The following is a 16534-nucleotide window of genomic DNA, read 5'->3' on the forward strand; positions in this document are numbered from 1 at the left end:
AATGTTCAACTGGCACGACGTACAATGCCAGCGTCGCATCTAGACCCTGACATGGTGACTAGTGCCAGCATCAACCCTCAGAGATATTACATAGAGGAGTTTTATCTCTATTACAAAAACTAGCCAACCATCCCTGCACACTCAATACTGCCTTAAGCACAAATGGCGATTAGCAACTGGGACGAATCAATGTGGGTTATAAGGAAGAAAAGTGTATCTGTTGGCTGAACTATCCAATGACTCTAAAATGATTCTGCGCAAGATGACTCCTTTACTTCTGCCAATACTTTTGAAAATATATGACCCCTTGAAATACTAAATTGAAAAATAAACTTATTCCCAAAGGTCTTTCAGATGGCAATCACTAATAACTCCCCCTAAACAAAGGGAGTAGGTATCCCTTTGTTTTCAGTGGTCAAAAGCCTAAAAGGTTTAGTGCCATTGCTCTAAATCATGCCATGCCCTCAGGGAGACAGGAGCTAGTCACACCAAAGTACTTCTAAATTACTGGTGGCTAGGATTGCCTGCAAAAACAACCATTCTAATAATAGGCATTACCCATGTGTCCCTGGGCAAGGCATTTAAGCTACCAACTCAGCCCCTCACCCATTTCCTACAACTCTGTCCAAATACAAAACCTAGCCAAGTGATGTATCTGTAATCCCCTCCAGCAACCTCGTTTTCCATCCCCTGCACCACTGTCCTGCACCCTGCTGGCATTATTAACACATCAAATGTCAGTTCCTTCGGGCAAGGCTCTGAACCCCCCCTTCAGCAACCAACATCTCCAAACCATTAACCTGCTCTGCCATCCTCGTACCCCTGCTCATTCCACTAGCTTCTACAGGTGTTAATGCTATGCTAATTCCAGGCATTACCTCTGCGCTCTTGGGCTAGGTATTTAACCAGAGCTGCCAACTCTGCCCTCGCTGCATAGTGACACCTCTTGGTATTAATAATGCTAAATGCTAGACTTTGGCTTTGTACCACTGGGCAGTGTACCCAGCTCTGGTGTCATGCTTTAATATATGCAAGACCACATGCACGAGACAGCAACACACATTTTAGGAAGAAAAGTGTGTGTGTGTGTGTGTGTGTGTGTGTGTGTGTGTGTGTGTGTGTTTGTGTGTGTGTGAGAGTGAAAATAGCAAAGAGCTGGTGTTTAACCGAACCTTTCTCTAAATGTCAGTGAGGCTGGGTTGTCATGATGATAAGCATGAGAGATAAATAACAGCTTTACATTGTCATGGTAACAAAGTCATAATCTTCCATAACAGACATGGAGAGGAGAAGAAAGGAAAGGAAAGAAGGGGTACGGCTATGAAAGGAGAGGAAACAAGAGGAAAGGAAAAAAGATGAGAGAAACAAAGATGACATGAGGCAAGGGGAGAAAAAGGGACAGGAAAGAACCAAGAGGAAAGGAGACGAGAGGGCGAAAGAAGAGGAGAGGAGGCAAGATGAAAGGACAAGAGAGGAGATGACAGAAAAGGACAAAAAGAGAGCTGGACATAAAAGAAGTGAACAAACTCAAAAGTGTTTCTGGTTGTCACATTTTCACATGGTTTCTTCACTGTGGTTAACGTCACTGTTCAGACAGCAGGCATTTTTACTCCGTGGGTTCAATTTTGTAAAGTCAGTTACTATCTTAAGATTGCATAGCTGGTTATTGTTATAACATTTTGCTTTTAACATTGTAAAGTAGGCAACCTTCCCTGTTCCCTGCCATTGATTAATGACCTCATATTCTGTTAATTAGACCCTCAGCCCTGAGGCAGAAAGATTTAATTTCCCCTTCATCATCATCATGGAGGAAAAAAGCAACTGATTAAAGAGGAGAGGAGAGGAGAGGAGAGGATAGGAGAGGAGAGGAGAGGAGAGGAGAGGAGAGGAGAGGAGATCTTGGAAAAGAGATGAGAAGGAAAATATGCGAATGAAATGCAGAAGAGGCCAAGATGTCTTTGGTGGTACTTTTACTTGAGTACAAGTCCCAATATAGCAAGAACAATACTCAAAGTCCTGCTTTCAAAAAACCCACTGAAGTGTAAGTACTGGAATATCATGAGCAAAATGTACTTTTAGTATCAAAAATAAAAGTTCTTCTGCAAAGAAAATTGTCCCTTGTGACTGATATATTATTACATATTACATAATTAGACTGTTAATACATAACCATCAACTTGTGTGAAGCATTTTTTGCTGCAGCTGGCTGAAGTGGAGCTAGTAGTAACTACTCTATGTAGTTATGAGTATATTTTATTATTATTTTATTTTAGTGCCCATCGGTCACCACCAAAGGGTCACAACATAAATCTAGATGGCAGTAAGATGATTAATAGTATATGAAGGAAGAAAAAACAAAGTTATGTTACAAAAGTCTGTATTCTTTTTTTTTTGTTAAATTTTGGATAATTTTAGCTTAAATAGTAAATAGTTGTTTAGATTATGCCTTTAGAATAGAAATGTCTCTTTGATGGAACTGCTAAAAGCTCATAGACATCTGAAATGAATAACTACAAACAGCTTTTTTATTAAGGGCCGAAAGGAAAGTATGAGTTGGAATCCACAGGCTTAATCTTAAACATTATACTGTATTTTATATGCTTATCACATGTTGTTTTTATATAAAATCTTAATCTGAAAAGTAACTACTAACTATAGTTGTCATATAAATGTAGGTAGATGAGTACAAAACAGAGCATTTTCCTCTGAAATGTGCTGAAATAGCAATATAAAGTATAAAATACAGTACTTGAGTAAATTTACTTCCTCCACTGTGAGGAGCAGAATATAAGATGGAGAAGACAAGGTTTGGTGCGTGGGGTGGTTGGATGACAAAGAAAGGAGAAAGGAAATCGGTCTTTACCTTGTGGCAGGTCTGGTGAGACGTAGGGCACGTCCTGGGTGTTGATGTGTGTCCAGTCAAAGTCATCATAGGGATCTTGTTGGTAATCACACTGGGAGAATCCCTCGTCAAATGTACAGCTTCCTGCAAAGAGACACCCAATAAGATTTAGTTCAGCTCATAAGATCAATGATTATTGACTGAATTAACTAAATTTACATATTTTTCAATGCAACACAAATTCCTCTTTGGTCTTATCCAGTAAAACTTCTGATTCTTTCCTGCATGTTGTTTTTCTGTGCATGTTTGTCTCAGCTCATTAACAAACCACCAGGAGTCTGAGCTCCGACAGTCATCACTCAAGGCCAGTCAGGATCACCTCTGACTCAACCATCAGGGCCTTCAGCTGATCATCTGAGCCCCATCACCACGGCCTCAGGACAAGCATGTGTGAGCTGGCCGCCTGTGGCTCAGCCTAAACAGGAAGTCGCTCTAATACAGATAGACGCCACTTGTCCCTAACGGCTAGCTGAACCAATCAACTTGCAATGATATGTGGCTTGTGCTGGCAATATTGCTATTAGGAATAGCATGTTAGCTATCTGATTCACCGACCTAGCAGTGATGTACGGCTTGTGTTAATAAAATGGCTAGGAGAGATGTGGCTAAGAAAAGCCACAGTGCCATCTGATTCAAGTCACTGGTGGTTAGTGGTGACCCGAATGTGTCCTCTGTACCCTTCTTGACAGTGGCTAAAGAAGAGTGGGTGATATGGATAAAATGTTCTCGATATTATAGTCTGGTAGTGATATGCAGTATATCATGATACAGTACACTTATATAGTACATAAATACATAGAGAAACTGTTTATACATTAATGGGAATAATCAGTAATACTGACATACTCAAATATTGTGCTATTTTAACACAATTACTTACAGGCACAAAAAATACATAATGTTAGATTACTATTGACACTTTAGGAAACAATTTGGAAATAACCTGTAATGTACATATGATGACCAAACAAGTGAAATCCCCTTCCCCCAGTTGAGCAAGAACATTCACATAGGCTCAGAACCTTTAACAGTATTTAACTATTATTTAACAGTGACACAGCCTGAACATCTTGGACATGACAACATTTAACATTAATTTAATGGCTGACCTTCTTGGACAAAAGTAACATTAAAATTATACACAGCTGAAAAACTGACAAAATCAAAGACTAGCTAGAGAACACAAGAACAGAACAGAACAAGAACACAAACGACTAAGAAGGTATTATGGAACTTTCTTATCGCACCTCTACTTTTCTGGAGAGCTGCTAAGAAAAACCACTAAGAAACTGCTAAAAAAGAAGGTATACAAGAGCAAGCCACCATGAAACACTATCAGCAACCAGCACTGCAGCAACATAAATCTCCTCGCATTCAGTTGGCTGTACAGCTTTGCAACGTTTGTCCTAGAGCGAGCTGTGGCGGCTGTGATGGAGAACAGAACGACAGGCCCTCAGATACCCCACTGATCTGAGCTCCCACTACAGAGGGATACCAAGAGGTGACAGCCGCCGCCAGAGGAGAAACAAGTTAACATCAAACTAAGTGACTGTCTTCGGCTGCCGGCTGTATGGCTGGCTGTGACTCACAGCCTGAGAGATGCATTGGATCACATTCCTCTTGGCGTCATTCTTAAAACCAGCCTCTCTTCATGCAATTCACTTCACTCCCATTCAATTCAATTAAGTCTCTGTCACAGCAAGTTTACCTCCAGTTATAATGCGAAAAAAGCTGGGACACGTAGAGGGCATGAAGTACAGCACGACAACTTGAATTTTTCCACTCTGAACTATTATATTATAAACTAAACCTGGATATATCTAATTCTACTGATGTATAACAAATGTGCAAGTGTGTGTGTGTGTGTGTGTGTGTGTGTGTGTGCATGTGTAACACTCCATGACTTCCTGTCTCCCACAGTGTGTGTGTCAGTTTACATCTTGCTGTCAGCTAGTTTTCTCTGCATGTGTTAAAAGAGCAAAGCGTGTAACTATAGTGTTTATGTTTGCATGTGTATATTATGTGTTGCATTTCCAAACCAGTATAGTGTATATATAAACATATATATATATATATATGTGTGTGTGTGTGTTTATATATCACTATATAACACTCCACGTTAACTATCACATACTGGAGGTCTGTGTATGTGTTTTTTAGATCCACACAGCACCTCATTCACAGTTAATAGTTTCTTCCAAGAGGGGCCTGCTAGCTGTCTCAGGGATTTTGCAGCTATGGTGGAAAATAATTTTTTTGTCAACAGGAGAAAATGTCTTTCCCATGTTCTTACTACAAAAATGGACCTGTTAACTGTTAGCACAGTATGAGTAGAGGTGGTGGTGGTGGTGGTGGGGTTAGTATCTGAACAGAAGTAGTCAACAAATTTTCATATTTTAATTGTAGCTGCCAACATAGCCAGAGCCACATCGAGTGCCATGCTGCTATTTAAACTGCTTCCCGGTCTGAACAGTGGTAGCTTTCATTACCTCGTCTTCAACTATTAATTTCAACCACTCCAACATTTAGTACCAAGCCGCATACTCCTGGTGGATTGTGGACATGACCACATGCACAGCAGCACTAATGGGTTCTATGAAAGAGTAGGGCTTTGCTTCAACTCTGCTGTTTTGTATCGTTGTTGAGATGACTCGCAAAAGACTCAATCATTTAGCACCCAGTAAAGAAGATGTTCAAGTTGACTTAACAGAGGAACATTTAACATGTTAGCTTGACTGTTTAATTAATATGGTCTAGCTAGTTGGTTTACAGTGATTGCTAATGTGCATGATTACGCTAGCTGAAAAGCACTGCAGTTTACTGTGAAGGTGTTCTTGAATTTAAATCAAGTGTCAGATGATTGTTGAAAACACAAATCATCCCTTTAAACTTTACTTGATGTGACAATACTGATATCTTTGTGAACTTTAGTTTCGACTAAAGCCAGAGTGACACCTATCTTTGTAGGTTTACTTTAAGTGATAATCTTTGTAGGGAGTTTCGTTCACATTGCAGAACCACTTAACCTTTCTTTACCTGCTAAAGCATTTGGTTCGGCCTTGTTTAACCTTGCTGAAGCTACAGTGAGCATACAGAAGCTCCATTTAGTTTCAAAGCCTTTTTATGCAATGTCTGCCTCTGAAAGCAGTATATAGTGTACAGCGAAATTGGATTTAAACCCACCGTGTTTAAAATATGTGCTGTGGGCTTTCAACTGTGTACACAGACACACACCAAGTTCCACTCAGCTCTGATATAGTGCCGCAGTAGAAGAAGTATTTTGCCTTGGCTCTGCAGTGAAGAAAAACATGTCCTTGTTTTAAATTCCGCTGTCTGACTGATTTGAAAGAACATTTCTCAATCATGGAGCATTCCTCTCTTTTCTTCTGCACACCTCTGATTCTTTCTGATGCTTTCAACTGCTAACATACCAAACAAAAAGGCCGTGTTCTCGTGTTCTGAAAAAGGGTTTATACAGAAACTAAATATGCATGAAACCGTCTGCACATACGCACAAATACATGCACACGGCTCGCTCAAGTTCTCAGTTAACAATTTTCCCTTTCCCCAATGTCCTTCCAACTTAAACCAACACACAAACACACACACACACACACACACACACACACAACACACACACACACAACACACACACACACACAACAGACACATGGATCTGACAGTAAATCCTTGTTGCCAATGATGAGAAGAGCAGACTTTGAGCACTTTACCTCTGAAAGAAGAGTCTATCAGGAGTCGTGTCTAGGCCAAATGTTGTATGGAGTTCATATCTCTCTATCTATGGATCTACAGTATATCTGTCTGTTTTTAAAAAAAATGCATTAACTTAAATGTCAGCAATCACTGGCGTCTGCTCTGGTTTGGGCAGGTAACTTGATAATTGCCAAACAAACATCCATGAGGTACTTAGCAAGGTTAGCATTCATTTGGAGTTGTGTTTCTGTCCAATACTAAGTCTCCTCTTAGCTCCACTTGTGGTATCTACCAAATCCTGAAGGAAAAATATGGCTCTTCAGCTGCTGAACGCTCCATTGTGTTCACCAGCTAGTCCCTGAACTTTGTTTGCTTAATGTTTGGTGCTGAGCAGGTAGAGGGCACCATGAGTTTTTAGAGTTTTTTTGTAAGACAATGAGCTTGAAGATGTTTAGCCGCTCCTGAGAGCTGAGAAGATGATAATCATCTATGGTTTCTATGAGCGACCCCCTTTCATAATACACAGTCATTTGATCCATTGTTATGATAAAAATATCGATTATAGTAGAATGAAACGTCCCAGAAAGACTATTGTGTGTTCTTGTATTTGTACTGTGCCTTTCTTCATGTGTATAATACGATTTAACAAATCCCTATAACAGTTTTCAAAGTGTATGCATGATTGTGTGTCCAGATGGGTCATTATTGCCTCCCTCCCCTCCATTCACAAGGACACAGAGAGACAGAGAGAAACCGACTGCATGCTAATCACTTCCTAATCAGCTTCTGTGATTGGCTGCCTCGCTAATGAAATAATGGTGACTCATTTGCATAATAAAATAATTAGAAGGACTTGATAAAGGCTCAAGGGCAGAGAGAGGAAACCACACACACATACACACACACACACACACACACACACACACACACACACACACATACACTCACAGTGACACAGGACCAGCCACAGTCTTTTCTAAAAGATTGTTGAATGGCATCAGACACAACATCTGCCACCGTCACTCAGAGTCATTTTGTGGTGATTTGCACTGACCTCCACCTCCAGGAGGTGAGTCAAACAAAAGTGCTTTGACCAAAACTGTTAAGAAACATGGGAGAAGACAGGCCTCAGGGGGTCCATGGCAAAAAAAATAGAAAAGAAAAGAGGACCACGTCCATTTCTCAGGTATTAGCTTAGATCAAGATTATTAGTTGACAACATGGCAAGAATGTGTAACAATGGCTGGTTTGATTAGGTTTCGCTTCCTCCAATGTGATCTAACCGATCTGCAGAATAAGCAGTATTAAATCAGATCTAACAGTTAAGGTCTGTTCAGATAGAAGTCCCTGGGACACGTTGAAATCAAATGAAGGTCTGCAGTGCTTTTTAAAATTTTTTTCTCTAGACAATTCCAGAAAATCTATATGGACAAAGAAACTCCATTAAAACTAAGAAATGGCTGATTATGAAATCTAAGATTGCTAAGTCAGTGATTGCGCCCTTGTGTGAACCATTCCTCCTTGGTGAGTAAATTTCTAAGACAGCAACATTAGACAACCACAACAGCAGCACATAATATGAGGCCTTGATGTTGTTAACTCATTTTAAAATGAATAGCTATACATTGCCTCAGCTGATAGAACTGGCTACAGCTACTACAAGCTATTGCACTGTTTGTACAGCTCTGACATTGCTTCATGTGTAATTAAATATCTAGGGTTTTCAGTGCCACTGAATATTATTCTTCATTACCATTACTGCAAAAGTCTCATTGGCTATTTTTGTTGGGCTCACACCTGCTATTTAATCACAGAAATGTTTGAAGTCTTTGCCAGAAGGGATTTAACAGTGGTTTCCTCCAAGGACCTTGCCATCCTGGATGCTCATAGCTTGTATTTCATTAAAGAGATGATGAGATTAATGTAAGGAAAATGGCTCAAGGTGACAGTCCTGTGAACTGTGAAATTATAATACAGCAGTATAGTTTGAGAGCAAATACGTAAATGCAGAGCTCTTCGTGTAAGATACGCCAGTACAAAATGTCAGATATGAAAGATATGCAAGTTCACTGACTCAAGATAACGTCAGCGTAACTTTTATGACGCCCATGTCTGCATATTTGAGGAAACTTTTTTCTCTTCCACGTCACTTTCTCTCTGTCCACATGCTTTATATTTGAGCCAATCAGATGACTGATCATCACATTTTGGCCCTGAATGCAATCTGAGGAATCCGAAAGATTAACAAGCACAAATTATACCTCACACAACCTATATTCTTTATCTAATGTGCATACAGCACCGTACAAACTCTTGTTTTTTCACTTTCTGTCTTTCTCACCACCATGTCTGTCTAGTATTTTTCAGCAGAGCTCTGTTTCAGTCTGCAGGCACAGATACTATCACCAGAGAGGAGATAAGACAGGATGAGTGAGAGAGGGTGAAACAGATGGAAAGAGTACAAAGCAACAGTGAGAGAAAAGGGAAAAAAACATACTGGCAGAAAAAGAAATGGGGGAAATTAATTTTAGGGATATCACAATACGCCTGTTGATTATATGATAAAGTCAATGCATAATATTTTGTCTTTTTTTTCTTCAGTTGCCTTTTGTCTTAGTCTCTATTCCTGTCCCTTCATCATTTGCTATATTAATAACAAGTTTAATAAGGAAAAATATCTGTTTAGTTCGGTGGAGAAGAGAAGAGAAGAGAAGAGAAGAGAAGAGAAGAGAAGAGAAGAGAAGAGAAGAGAAGAGAAGAGAAGAGAAGAGAAGAGAAGAGAAGAGAAGAGAAGAGAAAGAGAAGCTCCATTTTGCAAACGGAAATAATTTTCAAGGACAATAATTACATTTACATCATTAAAATCCAATTCCAACCACCAGTAATCCTGTTTCCTTCCAAATCATTCCAATTTTGGCCAAGTCCAGTTAATAATTACGATTGCTGACCCGGATTTGTAATCATATGAGGCTCTGTGGGACATTTTATACCCGTGAATCACTACAACGGTTTTCGTTTTTGGCTCAAACAAATGAAGAAGGCTTAAAAGGAGAGGAGAAGGAAGGGGAGAGAGGGAATTGATGCAGAAATGAACGTATACAATGACTTTTTAACTAACTGTACACTATCATACTGTACTATAATATTATACACTGTCCCTTGACTTTGACTGTGTGCTGTAGTATATTATACACGGTACTCCTGTTGCTGTGTTTGTTGTTTTTAATCTATGTGCATGTGTATCACTGAGGAGTCCTGATGCCGACCGCCTCAAGGACACTAATAAAGTTGTACCTTATCATTTACTTTCTCTGTGTCGCCTCTACTTTTTTTGTTCTCTCTCTCTGCCTCTGGTTCTCTCTCTCCCTCACTGAGAATAGGTGAAATTAGCCTGAAATGATACAAGGTGACATCAGAGAGGCTGACACACACACACACACACACACACGCACACACACACACACACACACACATAAACTCTCACTCGTCACGCCTCAGTGGCCCTTGCAGCGCAGCGCGACGCCATCAAAGCCAAGACCCATATACACACACCTCGCCTGTTAAACATACACACTGGCATGCGCAATCACACACCCAAATACACATGACTTACACAGCAACACACACAAACACACACACACACACACACACACACACACACGCATACACACACACCAAACACACAGACACACACTCAGAGCAGTAGTTTAATTGGAAGTGCTGAAGGCTGAAGAATTTCTCCTTCATCTCACGATGCTGTAATTGAATCTGAGACGTGTGTGTACTTGTGTGTGTGTGTGTGTGTGTGTGTGTGTGTGTGTGTGTGTGTGCGCGTATGTGTGTTCAGCTGATTCAGGAGTTTCCATTGACAGTATCAGTAAAACAGAAATGTGTGTTTTTCCTTCTGTAAGGAGCCTTTCTGTCCTTCCATCCCTGACTATCTCCTCCCCTCACCCTGCTCCACTCTTGGGGTTAATGCAGCTTTTCAATTCAAATTCAAACTCAAGCAGTTTTCAAGCACCACATTATTTTCCACAAACTGATGATTTTGTTGTACAGGATTCAGTGAAAGGCAGCCATGACCTCCATCTCTGCATACTGGCATTTCATTGACCAACATGTCAGGATGGAGTCTGTTCTTGGACTGAGTATAAAACTTTATTTACTGAATCAACAGTGGAGTCTAAGATGCGATTCTTTTAAATGTTGTTGCCATTAGATGAATCATTTCACTTACTCCTGTGTTTGTGCCTAATTGTGTATTCTTCTGACCGTTCATGGAAATCTTCTGTTGAACGAGGCTTTCACAAAGGCACTTAAATGTAGTAGCAGAAAACACATCTGTTTTTGGACAACCACAAACAAAAAGCACCGAAAGTGCACAATGAGGCATGAACGACTTACTAATGACCTGCCGTCACAGTATCACTGTCGCACAGTACAATAGGAACAGGAACTGAGCTGTGAGGAACTGTCTTTTGATCCTAAATTGGCCGCTTTTCAAGCAAACCATTTGGTTTCAAATGGCAACCTTATCATTAAAAGCTTCAATCTGAAAATGGAAAATAGTCTCTCAATTTTTCCAGGGATGTTGCATCACCTGTGGTCTGGAAGAGCTTGAAATATTGCCTGTAGCACCACTGGTGCACATTTCATGTGGATAAAAAGACATAAGCTCTGAAAGTATGTGTTGGTACAAGGCTGAACCCAGTCATTGTGGTCATTGCTGGCTAAACTGAATGTTTTGCCAAAACCAACAGCAGTTACAATGATGTAAAATGGATGTAATCAGCAAACACTACTGTGTGTGTGTGTGTGTGTGTGTGTGTGTCCAGATAGCTCTTAGCACTGTTAGCAGGGGTCGAAACCTTTCATAGACGCTATCTTTATGACATTCACCTCTCTCCTGTGTTTTCTCTCTCTCCCCCTCATGCTCTCTGTCTATCTCTCCATCGTTAATCTGTATTGCTATTCAAATGCTGACATTTAAAGCAACTTCACATGCTGACTGACTGGCTGGCAGATAAGGCAGGAGAATAGAGGACAGGAGAGGAGGTGGGGATGATAGAGAGATGGAGGGGAGAGCTTGTCGCTCACAGAGAAAATTGGGAAATCCTCCTCACCTCTCTTTTACCTACCCCCACCCCTTCACGCCTCCCTGTGTGTGAATGAGTTCACCCATAAGCCACGGAGGGAGTCGGATTTCACTCACTCTCAGGGAAGCTGAACCATCGCCTCCTTCTTTTTGTGTGTTTGCTCACCCATTTACCTCTCCCCACACCCACATCTCTGTTTACTGTCTCCCTGTCCACCCCTTTCTTTCTCTCTGTCAGTACACAGTCTGGTACTGTAGGTGTCCATTTAACAATTCACTATAAAATATATTTTTTTCGGGGAAACACTAACACAGTTCAACTTTTCGTCAAACATGACAAGTCAACTTTTCTTTCCTTTTCTGTGGAAACAAGAGCAGAACTGAAAAAGAAAAGTTTTATGACCGGCAATTAAGTCTTAAGGTGACTCCGGACATTGTTATCCTGTAACATCACCGACAAAGACTTACCCATAAACCATCTCCACCATCAGATCCCATGTCAGTGTGTCATTCTGAATGAGTCAGGGGGGAGTAATTATTGAGCCCTTAGATGGCACTCAGCCCGGCTCAGGACTGAGAGCACAGCTGGTATTTTCTTTTAAGTAAAATCCCCAAACAACAAGTTTCAACTGGCTGCTTCCCTCCACCCTTCACCGCACACTTGACCTCAGAAATGCTGACTGGCTGACTCACTCCAGACACTCAGCCTGTGTAAACTTTAACCATAGTATGACTCAAAGAGAGAAAAATCCAGGAAGCAATTAATATTTTATTGATGGTCTCCTCGCCAAGCATCTAAACATTATGTGAGTGATGTGTGATTCATTAGAAGTAAGCAATAACTCGCCTAGGTTTTACTGTACAGTAGGGCTGTGCAATTAATCACATATTAATCTTGATCTCAATTTTAGCTTCTCACAATTAAATGAACATTATCGACTGTAACTGACATTTAAAATGCGTGCTCCTCTTATAAAAAACTATTTAAAAAAAACAGCCAGCCACCAGAGGGCGATTGTGATGTTTTGGCTTAATTTTTTGGGAGCTGTCATGCCGCTGCGTGTAAACCCTGAAGCAGCAGTTAAGAGAGCAGACATGCAAAACCATAATCAAATGTCTGAAGCAAAGGGCGAATAGCTAGTCCCTCAAAACGGATCATCATCCGTTGCTTGGAAGTATTTTTCCGATTTTGGGAAAAGAATTTTTAAGCAAGAACAAATCATATGCAAAGAGTGGATGTGACCTGAGTCTGTTCCGCAAACAACACAATGCCAAGAAGAAAAACAAACTCTAAAAATGTTAAAGCTTTGGTACAAATTTATTCGTATTTTACTTTTAGGAGATGTACTGTGAATAAGGACTGATCTTATTTTGATGCAATGATTTGTACATTAGCAGGGAAGTAGCACACATGGAAGTGCAGGCAGTGCCCTGTTTATTTAGATGTGAAAAAACTACTAAAATATTTGTCCCTAAAATCAGTTAATAACCTTGATCTCAATATTGATCGAAATAATCATGATTATCATTTCGGCTGTAATTGTGCTGCCCTACTGTACAGCTCAATGACACATTTCAATGAGAACGAGGCTACATTTATACAAAAGGAGCCTGGGCTGTAGAGGGATCAATACTGGACAGAATGGGGTCAGAGTGATTGTTCAAGGTTGATGGGCTGCATGTGGGTGGAGCAGCGAGCCCCACACCTGTATGTACCCATGTCACCGGTGCCAGCAAAGCTTCTTTACACTGCTACTCTAAACCATTCATCATGTTCCCAGATAGCTAAGTGATAAATAACCAGGAGAATACAATCAAATAATGCTCTATCCTTTGTAGAGGATTTGAATGGGCCAATCACATGGCAGACAGGAGGCAGTTTGTTTCTGAGCCAATAGGGGCACAGCTGAGGTTTTGGACTCAAAAGCAGGTCTGGTGTGGACGAGATAAGAGCAGAACAAACAGACATTAAACATCAACCCCCACAGACGTGCACACTCACCAACAGACACACAAGGTAAGTAGGGCCAGATGGAGAAGGGAAGAGAAAAATTTGGGGAAAACAAAAGGCAAAGAGAGTAAAAGAAAAAAGAGTGAAGACGAAGGGAAGAGGCAGAAAAGTAGAAGAGTGGGAAGAGGAGGAAACCCAACTGTGAGTTAAGAAAAAAATCCCACTCGAGAGCTATAAGCAGGTTAAATCTGAAGCAGCTAGCTTAGCAAGTCAGCACAGGGGCTGGTGACACACTGAACTGCCTGGCTGACTTCTCCAATTGTCCTGCAAGCTGGTTCACAGGCTGGCTGACTGATTTACTGACTGACTGACTGGCGGGTCGGATTTAGTCTATCCCGTGTTTGTGCAGCAGAAGCACTTCAGTTGTTCAGCCTGTCGGACAAAAAGCAGTTCTCTGCACTGACACACAAAGAACAACCTGAAACAGCACTAATACTGGAGAGACCGACAGAGACCGAGAGAGAAAAGACAGAGACAAACAAATAAACACACATAAAAAAGCCTCTAAAACATCTAACTTCAAAGAAGAATAAAGCACCTAAAATAACAATTGGAAAATGTTTCTGGGACTTCTGAAACCAATAAAAATCAAATATGAAAAAAAATATCTGAAATAGAAAAAAATAATGTGTCAACGAAGCTCTTTTATCTGTGGTTGTGACACAGTTCTGTCGAACACCAAAAGATACCTAACGATAGCATTTACTGTCCTGGAGGAAATTTACTTTTCACTGGCAGCACAGAAAAGGGCCATATTACACAGCAGTGGAAATCATAGAGACCCAAACAAAGGGAATAACATACAAGTGGGAATAACATGCTAGTGGGCCAAACAACTACTAAAGCTCCTTGTTCTGAGACCGTCTGCAGAGCTAAACATACATTACACGTTTGTGTTAGCCTGTCAAGATAGTGGCAGTGCTGAGGGTAAAGACTGGTATGTCTGCAATGACAACAGGTATAAATAAAGACCACAGCAGTATGTCAACAGCCGCAGTATGCCAAGACCATGTGTATAAATGTAAAACTACATACAAGAATATTTACAGCTATGTTGACATTAGAGTAAGGCTGTTTACTTCCAAAGACAGTATGTGTTTATTAAAAGGGAATTCTGTTTAATACGACCTGTGTGTTATTTATGTAGTTCTCCTCTAACATCGCTCTCATCAAGTTTATTGCCAACATCTGGGTAAACTGCAACATCACTAAAAAGATGACACATTAGCAGGCAGATGAGTCAGAGTCAGAACAAGCCACGAATGCATGCATTTCCAGTGCAGCCTTAAAGGAGGGGCTAACTGTCCCTGTAACCGAGGACAGTGTCCCTTAAACAGAGCCTTGTCTTGAGTTAAAATGAATTGCTCAGGCTTTCTGGTTCAACTATGACCAACAGTACTTGCCATAGTGGTTTAGATAATGAGGCCAAAATGACCAGCAGGGCTGACAAGGGCCAACCTGGAATGGTCTCCAAAAAAATTCAAGCCTTGTCTTAAACTTAGAGTTTCTGGCTCAACTTTGACCTACTGCATTTGCCGTAGTTGAGCTTTCTGCCACATATGACTTTGTCATTGCTGTGTTCCCAGATCTCAGTCATTACTTTTTCAAAACACTGAATATACAAGATGACAGCGAGATGAGTTAGTCACACAAAACAAATACAGATCATCATTTAAAAATATTGGCAAGTACAACTTTAAAGTCGCTGAGAGGGATGACTGCATTGACTTCAGTTTGTTTTGCAGTTCACGCATATCGTGAGTCAGTCTTCTCCTGTTTATTCTATATAAATGATAACCAAAACTACAAAAGTAAATCCACAGATGTAATAAACCAGAAATTTCCCTCAAGCACCAATTGCATGTGTGTTGCATCTCATGTTGTAATTACAACAGCTCTTCTTCAAAGCAACTACGGGAATGTGAATACACGACTACTTTCTCTTCTGTCGCTCCCTTCACAAACACACAATCAGACACACTAGCCTGGAGACTGGTGAGAGCACATACTGCGGAGTGTGCATGAATATGAGTGTGTACGTTGTCACCTTCAGCTGTAAAATGTGGTCAAACGTCACTTATGGGCTGAAAAAAAGAGGGATGTGAGGCAGAAAGAGAGAGAGAGAGAGACAGAAAAAAAGAGCAAAATAAATGTTACAGAGACGTCCACTCCTCCTCCCTCCAGGTTCATGGTGTGTGTGTGTGTGTGTGTGTGTGTGTGTGTGTGTGTGTGTGTGTGGTAAATGAGTTTTGGGAGTTGTCGTCTCTTTACGATGGCTGTAACTGGCCCGAGGACAGCTGTTATTACACTTTACAACAGGGAAATACTGTATATGAGTGAGTGAGTGTGTGCATGTGTGTGTGTGTTCGTGTGTGTGTGAGAGAGAGAGAGAGAGAGAGAGAGAGACAGAGTGTGTATGTGAGCATCAGAGAAGGAAACGGAGAAACATTATGGTCATGTACTTTGTACTTGTGTCCTTGTGTGAGTTTAATGATAAGGAAAATTAAAAATGTTTTACATGGGTCTCAATTGGAAAATGAGCCGTTTTAGCAAATGGTATTAATTCACCTTGATTCAATTATTCACTGAAGTCTAGTTATACAAACTATCATGTTTCTGTGTATGTAAGTACGTCTTGGAGCTAAGGAGTGGCCTGGGAGGGAGAGGCCAGTTACCTATAGGGGAGTGGTCTTTTAATGGAAATACTGTGTGTGTGTGTGTGTGTGTGTGTGTGTGTGTGTGTGTGTTGTGTGTGTGTGTGTGTGTGTGTGTGTGTGTGCTATTGTTAAATGACAAAGCTTTGAGCAGGAAA

The 16534-nt window shown here is 40.7% G+C and overlaps 1 protein-coding gene across 10 annotated transcripts in view; it reads right to left on the reverse strand.

Moving 5' to 3' along the window:
- ptprk (protein tyrosine phosphatase receptor type K) overlaps nt 1–16534 on the reverse strand; it is a 113386-nt gene that overhangs the window by 64945 nt on the left and 31907 nt on the right. For all 10 annotated transcript variants that reach the window (XM_056404807.1, XM_056404806.1, XM_056404804.1 and 7 more), the window contains exon 3: nt 2864–2986. In XM_056404807.1, coding sequence (XP_056260782.1) covers nt 2864–2986 — 123 coding nt within the window. The remainder of the gene's footprint in view (nt 1–2863; nt 2987–16534) is intronic.

The sequence above is a fragment of the Seriola aureovittata genome, chromosome 19, assembly GCF_021018895.1.
Source record: "Seriola aureovittata isolate HTS-2021-v1 ecotype China chromosome 19, ASM2101889v1, whole genome shotgun sequence".
Taxonomy (NCBI): Eukaryota; Metazoa; Chordata; class Actinopteri; order Carangiformes; family Carangidae; genus Seriola; species Seriola aureovittata.